Here is a 12,877-nt window from a genome sequence, read left to right as displayed (position 1 = left end):
GGATTGAAAGATTGTGTTCCTTTAAGCGTGGCTCTGTCCTGGGAATGGGAACCTCCAAACCAGAATGTGGAAGTTCATTTTCCTCTCCTGGATGTGGTGGGTCTTACTGTAAGCATGTTGTAGCTGCGGGAGAGTTAAGGTTCCCATCTGTGGTGAAACCCCAGAGATTTTTGCAAATGTATGAGAGAGGGAGCAGAGAGTGGGTGTGGGAGGCTCACCTGCGTGAGTCACCCTAGCGCCCCCAGGTGGGTGGATGGGGTGAGTAATCGCTGCATCTCCTCTGTGTTCTGTTCTCTGCTCTTTGAATTGAGCTGATGGAAGAGCGTCCCAAAGGAGTGAAATGGGAGCTGTGTGGGAGATGGTGTTTTTAGGGGGCTGGGGTTTGAATCCAGAAAGGCGGTTACAGGGTGAAGGGAGCTAGTGTTTGGCCTTGAGTGGGAAAGATAGAAGATAGAAGGTGCCGAGGATACACTAGAGTGCTCAGATCCCACCTGGCCAGGGAGCAGGTGGGTGGGGCCAAGATTTACCCCCACCTCCAGGCTACCCCACCTATTTGACCTGGAACTGTCAGCTCAGCTCATAAGAGATCCCATTTGCTCAGCGTTTATTATGGGCTGGGCTATGTATTCAATGATTTTGTACATGAGTTCATTGACGCCTCACAGTCACTCTTTGAATTAGGCATTACTACGCCCATTTTGCAGTTTGAGGAAACTGAGATTCAAATACGTTGTGACTTGTCCTACACAAGAGTAAATGACAGCGCCAGGTGTACTAGTCAGGAACCTATAGGTTATAGGTGACAAGGACTAGATGCACCTCAATCTGGTTTAAGAAAAATCAGGGAAGGGATCCCTGGGTGGCGCAGCGGTTTGGCGCCTGCCTTTGGCCCAGGGCGCGATCCTGGAGACCCGGGATCGAATCCCACATCGGGCTCTTGGTGCATGGAGCCTGCTTCTCCCTCTGCCTGTGTCTCTGCCTCTCTCTCTCTCTCTCTCTCTCTGTGACTATCATAAATAAATAAAAATTAAAAAAAATAAAATAAAATGAGTTAGCAGCCACTGTAGAAAGAGTACTTCTCTTTCTGGGGGTTCCAGCAAAGGTTCCAGGCTGATTCTCCTCCGGCCAACTTGGGTCACCTGCCCATGGCCGGGCCATACTGATTGGTAATGCCAGGAGTTAGGGGTGAGATGAGCCCCACTTAAACCAGACAGACTGAGAAGGAAGGAAGGATTGTCCCTCAAAAGAAACTCAGGGCACCGTGCCACAGATGCCTGCCGTGCTAGACTCTGAGCCAGAGCTGTGGGGGTGGAAGCTAAGTATTCCTTTAACTCCCCGCAGGCATTACCCGTGTCTTTATCACTGTCTTAGTCTGGCCAGGCTGCTATAACAAAAGAAAACACAGACTGGGTGGCTGATAAACAACGGAAATTTATTTCCGACAATTCTGGAAGCTGGAAGTCTGAGATCAGGGTGCCAGCATGGTCAGGGAGGGTCTTCTTTCTGGTTGCAGATTTCTCACTGTATCCTCACATGATGGAGGTTTTAGGGAGCTCTGTGGGCTGTCTTTATTTTTTTTTTAATTAATTTTTATTGGTGTTCAATTTACCAACATACAGAAAAACACCCAGTGCTCATCCCATCAAGTGTCCACCTCAGTGCCCGTCACCCATTCCCCTCCAACACCCGCCCTCCTCCCCTTCCACCACCCCTAGTTCGTTTCCCCGAGTTAGGAGTCTTTATGTTCTGTCTCCCTTCCTGATATTTCCCAACATTTCTTTTCCCTTCCTTTATATTCCCTTTCACTATTATTTATATTCCCCAAATGAATGAGAACATACACTGTCCTTCTCCGATTGACTTATTTCACTCAGCATAATACCCTCTAGTTCCATCCACGTCGAAGCAAATGGTGGGTATTTGTCGTTTCTAATTGCTGAGTAATATTCCATTGTATACATAAATGTGGGCTGTCTTTAAATAACAGCACTAATCCCATTTGTGAGGGCCCCACCTCCCGTACCACCTGACCCTCCCAAAGCCCCACCCCGGTACCATCACAGTGGGTATTAGGATTCCAACATGAATTTTGAGGGACTCAGACATTCAGACCATAGCACACATGATGAGCATACATGCCTGTCATTTTTTGCAGGGGTGGAGGAGTTAGTTCCTCTAATTACCTTTGCACCTTCGCAAGTTGGTTTGGCAAAGAAGGGGCTCTCCTGGGGGCTACCTCAACCAGCAGAGCCAGAGAGGAACCCCCCCCCCCCTTCCACTTACTTGCTCTCTGATCCACACAGCTTGCCTGTCCCCTGTTGGGCTCTACATACCCTTGATGCACTCTCCAGACCATCCTCGGACCCTCCTGAGGGCATCAGGCAGCACCCACATTCAGTGCACCCAGCTCTGGGCCAGGGATTGCCGGGGACAAAAGGGAGTATAGAAAGTCATCCCTGCCCTCAGGACAACTGCAGTCCATTTACGGATATAAGACTCACGTGTCAGGCCAGTGCTATGGACGCTCCCAGGACCCCATGTAGTGGGTTGAATAGTGACCCCCCCAAAAAAGATATGTCCACATCCTAATTCCCGAACCTGTGCATTTGACCTCATGGAAAAAGAGTCTTTGTGAATGTAATTAAGGATCTGGAGATGAGATCATCCTGAATTTAGGATGGGCATGAACCTAAAAACAGGTGTCCTTGTAGGAGAAAGGCAGAGGGCCACCAAAAGCTGCAAGAGTCAAGGATGAGGGACGTCTGGGTGGCTCAGTGGTTGAGCATCTGCCTTCAGCTCAGGTCGTGATCCCAGGGTCCTGGGATCGAGTCCCACATCGGGCTCCCTGCAAGGAGCCTCCTCCCTCTGCCTGTGTCTCTGCCTCTCTTTCTGTGTTTCTCATGAATAAATAAATAAAATATTTAAAAAAAAAAAAAAAGAGTCAAGGATGGATGTGCCCTAAAGCCTACAGAGGGAGCACAGCCTTGCCGATGCTTTCAGACTTCTGGTCTCAGAATTGGAGAGAACAAATTCCTGTTGTTTTAAGCTAGTAACTTCGTGACAATTTGTTATAGCTGCCCTGGGAGAGTAATGCACTCCCTTCCCTTTTTGTCTTCAGATCCAACTAGATGGGGAGGGGTGTTGCCCGTGGAAGACAAGGTCTCTGCACCATGGTGTCTGGGGGCATCGAGGCCCTGCTGTGGCCTCCCCTTTTTCTTAGGCCAATCCCCTGTGACACTCCAGGGTCTCTGGGCTGTACTGAAGGGAGAGGGTTGAGAGCATCTGTGCCCTGGGAGGCCTAGACATCGTGGCGGTTGGGAGGGCTCTAGGAAGGTAAAAGGGGGCCCTGGGATTATGGCTCCCTGACAAATTCTCTGGGACAGCAGGAGATGGATGAGAGTGGGACGACTGCCAGAGGGTCCTGGAGGCCAGCAAAGGAGGGCGATGCAGGCAATCAAGGAAGGTTTCATGGAAGAGGCCTTGGGATGGGGAAGGAGGCCCAAGTGCTTTAAAGAAAACCAAACTCCTTTTGATGGCTTTCAAGACTGCTACATGGCTTCTTTTCTGTCTTTGAGTATCGCTGTTGGTTGCCTCTGGCTGAGCATTCGTGCCCCAGAGCTTTGCATAACTGGCTCCCCCCCACCACCACCCCCCTCAGATTCTCCACCAAACTTCCCTGACTGCTAGCTGAATTCTCACCACCACCCCCATCTCAGTCACGCCCCTTCCCATTATCCTGTTTTATTCTCTTTTAGAGGTAGAGAGAGACACATAGGCGTAACCAAACTACTTACTAGATATGAAAATTGTATACTGTATCCCTTCCATGCATATCCCCTCCCCAGTTCAAATGTAAACTCCTTGAGAGCAGGGCCCCATCTGTCTTGTCCTCTGTGGTGTCCTTGGCACCTGGAGCATCAAGAGAGTGATGATGGATGGATGGCACTCCAGATGGCAGAAAAAGCAAGGGAAGGGAGATTATTCGAGGAAGTATACATGCACGCATGCGTACAGCAGACTTCAAGGGGAGAGGCTCCCAAGAATAGGTCAGCTTCAGCAGACCACAAGAGGCCCCAAGGCTAGTCCTTTCCTATTAGCCAGTGCCCTCTTATAACCACCACCACCGCCCCCCCCCCCCCCCCCCCCCCCGTGCAATTTGTGTTTGCCCATCGGTAAAAATGTGTACCAGGTTTGTAGAAATTGCTGCGGACTCTTCACACTGGGGTGGGGGACTCCCTGACTAGTGGTGCTGTGTCTGGTGTTTCTACTCTTCCCTTGGCTCCTGCTTGAGGACCCCCCATGGATATATTTCATAAGGAGGACCCTGGAAGCTGTGGCTGGCCCAGAGGTTTAACTGCTTTCAGAAGTTTCTGCCTTTTTTATCCACTTCTCTGTATCAATGAGAAAGAGCCATGTCCTCATCTCTCATCTTCTTGAAACAATTCATTCTCTAGAAGCAAATGCCAATTACTAAGACCCATCAGGTACCACTGAGATGCCACATGATGTGCCTGGTATCTTGGGCAGGAAGAAGAAATACCTCTGCCACCTAAGCATGGGGATCTTCCTGAGTCAAGGCCCCATTTGCATGTCTGGGCCGAGTGGACACTCTTGGTGAGAAGGTCAGGCCACTCTGGGGGTTCGGACAAAGATTGACCTCTGCCAGGCAGTGCCCACTGACTTGTGGCTGACCCCTGCCCAACCAGAGCAGGGGTAGGGGACAGGCAGGACAGGGAGGTTTGCTGTTTTAGGGAGCTCTTTTCTTTCCAAAGTTCACTAGATGCTGGGTCCTGTCTCCTTCCCACTTTGTTGCTCCATCCACCGATTCACTTGTATCTTATAGGCAGAGGCCTCAGGAGCACCACTTGTATATGGTGTACCATGGCATATCCCACTGTCCATGGTTATTGCTTACACAGTTCTCAGCCAGCCCCCAAGGCATCCGTTCTCCAGACCACAACATAGCACCTAGCATGGAGATATTAATAATGCTCCCATCACACACAGAATAAAATCCTAAGTCCTCACCATGGTTCTCATCAAGGCCTTACTTGATAGGACCCCAAAGAACTCTGGATTTGTTGCCTTTTTCTCCCCCTTACTATGTGAGCTCCAAAATTCCAGCTTGAAATATTAACTAACCACTTAATAGCTGTGTGACTTTGGACCAGTCCCCTCTGAGTAACCACATCCTGTGCAAAGTAGGGAGAATAAAAGTACTGGCTTTGAGGCGTCTGAGTGGCTCATGTGGTTGAGTGTCTGCCTTCGGCTTGAGTCATTGATCTTGGGGTCCTGGTGAGCCCTGTGTGGGGAGCCTGCTTCTCCTTCTCCCTCTGCCACTCTCCCTGCTTGTGCATGCTCTCTTTCTCCCTCTGTCAAATAAATAAATAAAATATTTAAGAAAAAAAAAAAAACTTGCTTCAAAGTCGTGAGGATTAAGCAAGAGAATCCAAAGGAAACCTCTTAGCTCTTAGCATGTGCCCAGCACATAGTAAGCCTTGGCTACTATTACTGCTTGTCTTGCTCCTTGGCTACTATTACTGGTTGTCTCACTCCTCCTCTGCTCCTCTCAATCCCACTGCCCTCACTGTATACATTTTAAGACCTCTGGGGTGAACAGCCATGGAGACCCTGCCCTTCCATCTCCAGATTAGAATGCAGAGGCCACAGTGGAGGAGGAACGTGCTTCAGGGTCCCCCAGATAACCTGTGGCCCCGGCAGGACTTGAACCCAGGACTTCTGCTGAGGTCCCTGCTCCTTCTGCTGGTCCCCACAACTGAGCCCAACCCAGAACAGCAGCAAGAGGGACCTACACTTATGTGCTTGGGCCCTGTCAGGCCCGACAGCTTTCTTCTCCACTTTCAGGAATGAGTTATGTCCTGAGGTCTGTTTCATGCCCCGTGTGTAATCTTCTTTATGATGCTTATCGTATTTCTGGGGCAGCATCTGCATGGCTTTGAAGACTCTGGCAGGAGCTCTGAACGGGCTGAATTACATGCACAAGAGGCCTTTAATGCCCTGTGGTCTCGGCTTCCTTAATGGGGATTTTCCTCCTCCTCCTCCTCTTTTTCTCTCTCCCTTTTAATACGGTCACTGGTTTGGCTTTGCGAGTGCGGTTTGGATTCCTCACAGAGAAGTCAAGACTGTAGAATCCTTTCCAGATCTTCCCTCCCTCCTTCCCCTTCCTACCCTCCACTGCCTGTGCCAAAGCCCCAAGAAAAGAAAATGTTGCTCCTGTCAGGGTTTCAGTGGCAAGGAGAGAAGCCCTATTGGGATTGCAAAAAAATCAGCTGGGCAACGGCTTGTACCTCTGACTTTGCACCTGAGCAGCAGCCGCCCGAGCCCAGTGGAGGGGGTAGAAGGTGTCCAGCGCAGAGGCAGGGTGGCCTCACTTGCAGGGGGTGGGGGAGGGCACAAGGGGCAAGGTGCAGGTGCCAGACAGGTGTGGGTGAGGAGCCCTCCCGCCCATCTCCCCACCTCAGCCAACCCCATCCCTCCCTTCTCCCCGCCTTCAGAACCTTATGGAGGTTTTGATTGTCCCTTTACTATTTATTTTCTGCTGGTTGTGCCTGTAACGGGATCAGGTCTTATGTGATCTAGGTGTCTATACCCACATCTTGGGGACACAAGACTCAGAGGCTGGGCCAGCCTTGAGATAGGGGTGCTGGAGAGGGAGGCAGTTTATCTCCCATCTGCCTCTTTTCCTGTTTGTCCCTTGGCACAACTAGAGAGGGCAGGAGTGCTATTTTTGGAGAATGGATAAGTCATGTTTCATCTCCTTTCAAGGGGAATGCATGGCAGAGCCAGGTCCGTGGGCCTGGGGCCCTGCTGTGGTCTCTCCTTCAGTTTCCTGCGCTGCTCAGACGAGGGCTCCAGGTTCTGTGCGATAGCTCATGGCCACGGGCATCCCTGGGCCAGAGCAGACTCCAGCTCTTGCTGGATGAGGCTGAGGCAGAGGGCTCAGGAAGGCCACCCAGGGCTGCCTATCATTTTGTCAGTCCCAAGAGCGGGTCTCCTCCTGCTGTGAGCTTATCTGACACGCCATCCCCATGGCTGTACGCGTTTGCACTCGCCGCGTGCTGGCAGCGAGGTGACAGGCAACCAAAAAAGGGTAGGAGGTGAAGAGGCCAGGAATACCAAATCTGTGACATCTTCCCCAAGGAAAAGGGGCCATCTCCAGTGTCCTGATAAATCATGTTTTATCTCCTTTCAAAAGGAACACACGTGGCAGAGATGATTTATCTTGATGACGTTGTCCACTCTGCAGAGTATCGTGCCTCTGTCGGGGAGATGGCCCATCTGCCTGGCTTCAGAGAGGAGGGGAGGAAAGCCAGCTTGAGGGACAGTCCGGGAGCGGAGAGCGAATGGGCAGCAAGTACCGAGGGGGCACCTGCTGTCTGCAAAGCCTTGTGCTGCAAGGGGAGGAAGGAGCTGGTCCCACCTGATGTGGGGAGATGGCAGGCAGGATGGAAAGCAAGTCACGCACAGGACAGGACAAGTTAGCTGCTCTGCGGTGTGACCAGGGGAGGGCTGGTGACCAGTACCCGAGGTGACAGGGAGCTCAGGCTATAGCAGCTGCTTTCAGCACCACTGCCCCCTCCCAGGTCCCCTATGCTTCACCTCTGTCTCCAAAGGCTGCTCATGGGAACAACTGGGGGCTTTGTTCTAGCCTCGGGAACATACGCAGCTGGAAGTACCAGGGATGTGATGCTCTCAGATGTTCACAAGCTGGGAGCTGGCGATAAATGCTCCTCGCCCTCAGCCAGCATACTGCTGAGCGATTGTCCATTTTGTCCTCTGGATTTCCCCAGTGGACCTGAGCTGTGGTTCCTCATAGTGATTAACTAGCTTGGTAATACTTCCTTCCCTTCCCTGCCTTCCTTTCCACTCCCCCCTCTGGAGTCTTCCAAGAACAGCTCCCAAATAAACCACTTACACACCTCATCTCTGCTTCTGGGAAACAACCTAAACCAAGACAATGCTTAGTACCTCCCTAGAGCCTCCATAGAAGAAGCTCAAGTGAATTGACATACAGTCTACATATTTGTTCACACACAATGGCAATTATCTTCATTAGATCTCCTTTAAAGCAAGTGATAAAAATCCATTTCCAACTAGTTTAAATAAAATAGTTGATTATTTATACATGTGAAAAAAGTATCAGGTAGACCTTGGGTTCAGAACATCTATATCCAGCTGCTCAAATGATGTCAAAAGAATCTGCCCTTCATCATGTCTTTGCTCTGCTTTTCAACCATTCAGGAAGCATTTATGGAGTACCTACTTTATTCCAGGCACTGATCCTTTCAGTAGGTTTCCTTCTCAGGCAATGATAAAGATGACCACTTAAGAAGTTTCAGGCTTTCATCCTGCCAGCTTAGCAACTCTGAGAGAGAAAAGGCTCCAGTAGAAGTCTCAGGGCTAACCCTCATTGGCCCAGATCACGTGCCCATCTCTGAGCCAATTACTGTGACTCTGGTTGGCTGGACTGGGTCACGTGCCTACTTTTGTTGCCAGGGAGTATGATTAGCCCCTTTGAACCACAAGGATTGGGGATGGAGGAAGAAGACTCTGCAGAGGGAAATCAGGCAGACTTGGACAGCAGATGCCTATTACAGCTATAGGGTGAGCACTTCACTTGTCAAGCTATGTGCGTTCTAAGATGCGTCAGCCCCCTGATGGAAGGAAGCTGTCAAATATCTGTAACACACAGCAGAATGGGGCACATGCCTTAGGAATGGACAAAGTGTGTGGATGTTCTAGAAAGACGGAGATTACTCCCAGTATGGCCAATCAAGGAAGGCCTTCCAAAAAAGGGACATTGACTTAGACATCGATGACCATGAGGCACAGAAATGTCAGCTGTGTTAGGACTTGAAAGTCAGACCAAGGAGTGCAGAGTCTAAACGGAATGGGCTGAAAAGGACTATGCATTGATCTAGTTGTTAAAATCAAACTCAGCTAGCTGAAAAGAGCCCGCTGGGAAGGTTTGAGGGGCTGGCAATTCCTTTAAGCCTCACCCACACCTGCAGAGGGGTGCACCAGCCCATCTGCATGGCGGCCTGCATTGCTGGAGGCTGTGTGTGCAGAGAGGCTAGAGAAAAGTCAGGCTGGGGCAGCCATGCTCCCTTGGCGTTGGCCTGTGCCCGCCCTGGAAATCGCCACCCACCTAAAACTAAGAATAGGAATTCCTGCCTGGCTGGCAGGAGCGAATGCCGATTTCTCAAGGAGGGAAGGGCCTGAAAACAAAACGCAGCGTGTGGGTTGGGCCATCCTTTGTATTATTTGTGAGGTCACTTGGGAGCCGCGCCCACGTCAGGGCATCGATCCTGCCATTAGACCCATACAAGGTGATCTGGCCAAGATGGCAGCCTCTGGGGCCTCTCCTGTGCCCCAGAGATCCTGGACCTTCAGCCTCGGGCGCCTCCTGCCCCCTGGCAGAGGTGACTGCTCCTTTCTTGTTTTCTTCACAGTGGGGAGAGATGGTGGCACTTGGTGGCCAACTAAATCCCTGAGAAGCTGAGGGAGAGGGGAATGAGAGGGTAGGAGGCCCAGGTCCCATGGCAGCTTTCTGCAGAATCACTCAGCTCACAAGCATCTCTCTTCCAGGCAAAATCCTCTTCCGGAGAAGCCACATCCGGGATGTAGCTGTGAAGAGGCTGAAGCCCATCGACGAGTACTGCCGGGTAAGGGTGTGTCTGGAGGAGGGGGAGGGGCTGTCCATCTGCCAGGGAGTCTGTCTGTCTGTCTGTGAAGGAGGGCCGGCAGTGAAAACCGTCTGCTGCAGTCTACGAGGTGCATCCTGACGCCTGGCATTTCCTATTCAGAGCGATGGGTAGGAGTGTCCCTCAGGGAGGGGTCACTCGTGACTGCGCCCCCCTCTGGGGCACAAGGGTCTTGGGATCACAGCTGAGACTTTCCCTCTTTTGGGACATGTTAGTGTTTACAAAACGCTATTTGAAATCCCTTTCAGCAACTTGGGAGCTGGGTTAAGGTCTCCTGTGGATGGGATATTCTGTAGGTGACATTTTGCTGGACACAGGAGAGCTGTTTGTTTAAATTCCTTTTGGGACATTGTTGGAATCAATTCTGAGTTCAGTAGCATCTGAAACCTCTGAAATGTATATTTGTTTATCCACAGAAGTCCTGATGGTTACAGACGTTTATGTACATATCTTTATCCATGCAAGTGCTCACACTTACACGCATGCACACGGGCGCGTGTGCACAGGTGCATGAAAACAGCCAATACCAAAGAAGAGATGGGATACTGACAGCAATGTCATGAAGCAGAGCCCATTTGTCTTTCCACTTTGACTAGAGCCCAGAACCCTGCAGTGAAAATGACAGGCTCCCATGTCAGTGGCTGTGGCACATGGCCTCTGGATGGCTGGGCTGCCTCGGTTCAAAACCCTCACTTCCCGAAGCCTCAGTTTCCACATCTGTGTAATGGAAAATAGTAGCTCCACAGAAGGTAGTCGTGGAGATAGAAGGAACTTACAGAGGCCAGGCACCAGCACAGCATCTGGGCCAGAGGAGGCATTCAGTGGATGCCAGCTTTTGATTATTATTACTGCTAGGCGTAAATAGTTTAATGTTACCACTGGCTTTCATGGCAATGGGACTTCTTAGTTAAATAAAACCCACCGTGGAGTCTGACTCAAGACTCTTGAGGATAGGCAAGTGCTGGATTGTCTTTGGTTGCAAGTGTTGGTATTTGAGTGGAAAGAGCTGGGATCAAATCCCATTGCTCCTCACTAGCTCTGTACCTCTGGGCAAGCTCTCAACCTCCCTGAGCCCCAGCATCCTTAATCTGTAAAACAGGGTAAAGACCACTCCCTTGCAGGGCTCATGAAGGGGGCTGAGCCCAAGAGTGTGTGTCATAGTGTTTGTCACTTCTGAAATACTCGGTCCTTCCATGGCGTTGTTGGTACAGGGTTCCTTTATGCACTAATACTTTATGATTCAGAAACACTGAGTTTAGCAATAACAATGTTTCAATAAGAATCAAGTTGCTAAATGTACTAACTGGTGTTCCCAAGCCCATAGGAAGCCAGCCGAGCACTCTAGCGCTCCCCATTTAGTCTCCATTAACCCAAGTTGCAATTTTGTGACTTGCTAGTTATACTTGGTCACATTTTCTGCCTTAACCTAAAAAGAATTCCTGATTGATTAATTCCCCTACATGAGAAGCTCTTCTTTAGATCAATATTCATCTTTCTCTTTAAAGGGCATTTGCCATTTGGAGGCCAATTGATGGCTGCCGCCTGAGCTTTTGTTTCTCTTCATTCCTTTCCCAAGAAATTAAATAAATGGGCACAGCCAATGGAGGAGGGGGCATAGGGCAGGGGAGGCCTCACCCAGCTGGGGATTTATGGCTCACAAGCTCGCCTCCCGCCTCCTGCCTCCCGGAGCTGGTGGATCCCAAGGCATCTGCAGTCGGTGTGTGCATCCGTAGGAGGAGGAAACTGATAACATCTTATCTCCTGGGATCAGGCTTTGAACAGGACCCCTGAATCAGGATGAGATTCAGGGGGGCTCTGGGGCCCTGATGGTGCTGCTGGTGGCCAGGGGCGCCATTCGGGTGAGCGGGGTCCACAAGAGGCAGGGTCTCCTAACCTGATTAGCAAAGACAAGAGCTGCTCAGAGCCAGGCAACAAGGAGCAATGTCAGGGGTTCAGCGAGTAGCCAGCCGTCTCACAGGCTGTAATTTACTCTGAGAATGGCAGGGGGGCAGGTCAGTGCAGAAGTGACCTTTAGTTCTGCTGAGCTAGAACACTAGGATCTGTTGTCTGATTGTCTGAGACCTTGGAATGACCTTGGAACAGTCATTAGGGATAAGCCAGAAACAACCCTTGGGCCCCCCGCCACCCCGAATTGCACTTCACAGCTCTGCCTCCCAGTTGTCCAATCTGTGGCCACTCAGGATCAAAGCTTCACTCAACATCTCAGGGCCCCTCAGTGAATTCCATAGTCAGTGCCAGGTGCAGTCTGCTCCATAGCCAGCCCTTCCCTGGTCCGTGTCTGTCTTTGAACACACTGCTGAGAACCTCTGGGATTTTTATTTCCAGTACCCTGCATATGCAGCTCTGCTTGGCTGGCCAACATCTTGCTTGGACTGCTAGACAATGTGGACTCCCAGCCTGCGATTTGCTAGGGATTCAGATGTACCCAAAATTGTGAAGCTGGCTCTGCACACAGCAGCCAGCAGCTCTGCCAGGACTCAGACGTGGAAAGTCTGACCGTGCAGTAGACCTCCCCAGACTTCGGGCTCCCTTCCCTCGCTGGCCAGCCAGTCCCTCTGCCCAAAGGAGGTTTCACAGCCCAAATCTCAGTGTTAATTTTAAACATATATGGAGCAGATTGGAGGAGCGTCACGGAAAATTTACTGAGCACCAGCCGGGTGATTGTTTTATGTGGCACTTGAGGGCTGGGTGTCTATCAAGAGGGGTTCCAAAGGCATTTCTTTAACTCCATAAATTAATTTAATGGGCAACATGGTTATGCGGTTAATATTTAATGGTTCTGTGGCCTCAAAAAGTCAAAGACTTTCATCTCACTAACAAGCGTGAGCTATACTTTAGGGGCTCGGACCAACAGTTTTGTAAGTGACTCCATTTACCCTGTTCCCGTATGTGAAATACATGTTTGCAGTGTTTGTCTATGGGATAAAATAAATATTCCGGGGCAGGGTGGGGTGGGGGGCAGTGAGAGAGAGTGAAAATGATCAACTCACCCTTTGCCATGGGTAATGACGTTTACACAAGTCTCCATTTCCTGGTGGATGCAACTAGAATCTTTTTCTTTTTCCCCCCAAAAAAGCTGAGTTTGCTTCTATTATTCTGCTCTCTGAGATAGACTTGCTTTTCAGGATCAA

General features: G+C 50.4%; 1 protein-coding gene across 7 annotated transcripts in view; it reads left to right on the top strand.

The window, feature by feature from the left end:
• The window catches only part of SH3PXD2A (SH3 and PX domains 2A), a 230,006-nt gene that overhangs the window by 111,639 nt on the left and 105,490 nt on the right, over nt 1-12,877 (top strand). For all 7 annotated transcript variants that reach the window (XM_072739898.1, XM_072739897.1, XM_025993170.2 and 4 more), the window contains one exon: nt 9,610-9,686. In XM_072739898.1, coding sequence (XP_072595999.1) covers nt 9,610-9,686 — 77 coding nt within the window. The remainder of the gene's footprint in view (nt 1-9,609; nt 9,687-12,877) is intronic.

Source organism: Vulpes vulpes, chromosome 15 (genome assembly GCF_048418805.1).
Source record: "Vulpes vulpes isolate BD-2025 chromosome 15, VulVul3, whole genome shotgun sequence".
Lineage (NCBI taxonomy): Eukaryota > Metazoa > Chordata > Mammalia > Carnivora > Canidae > Vulpes > Vulpes vulpes.
The sequence above is the reverse complement of the archived record's forward strand: the minus strand, read 5'-3'. Positions and strand labels throughout refer to the sequence as shown.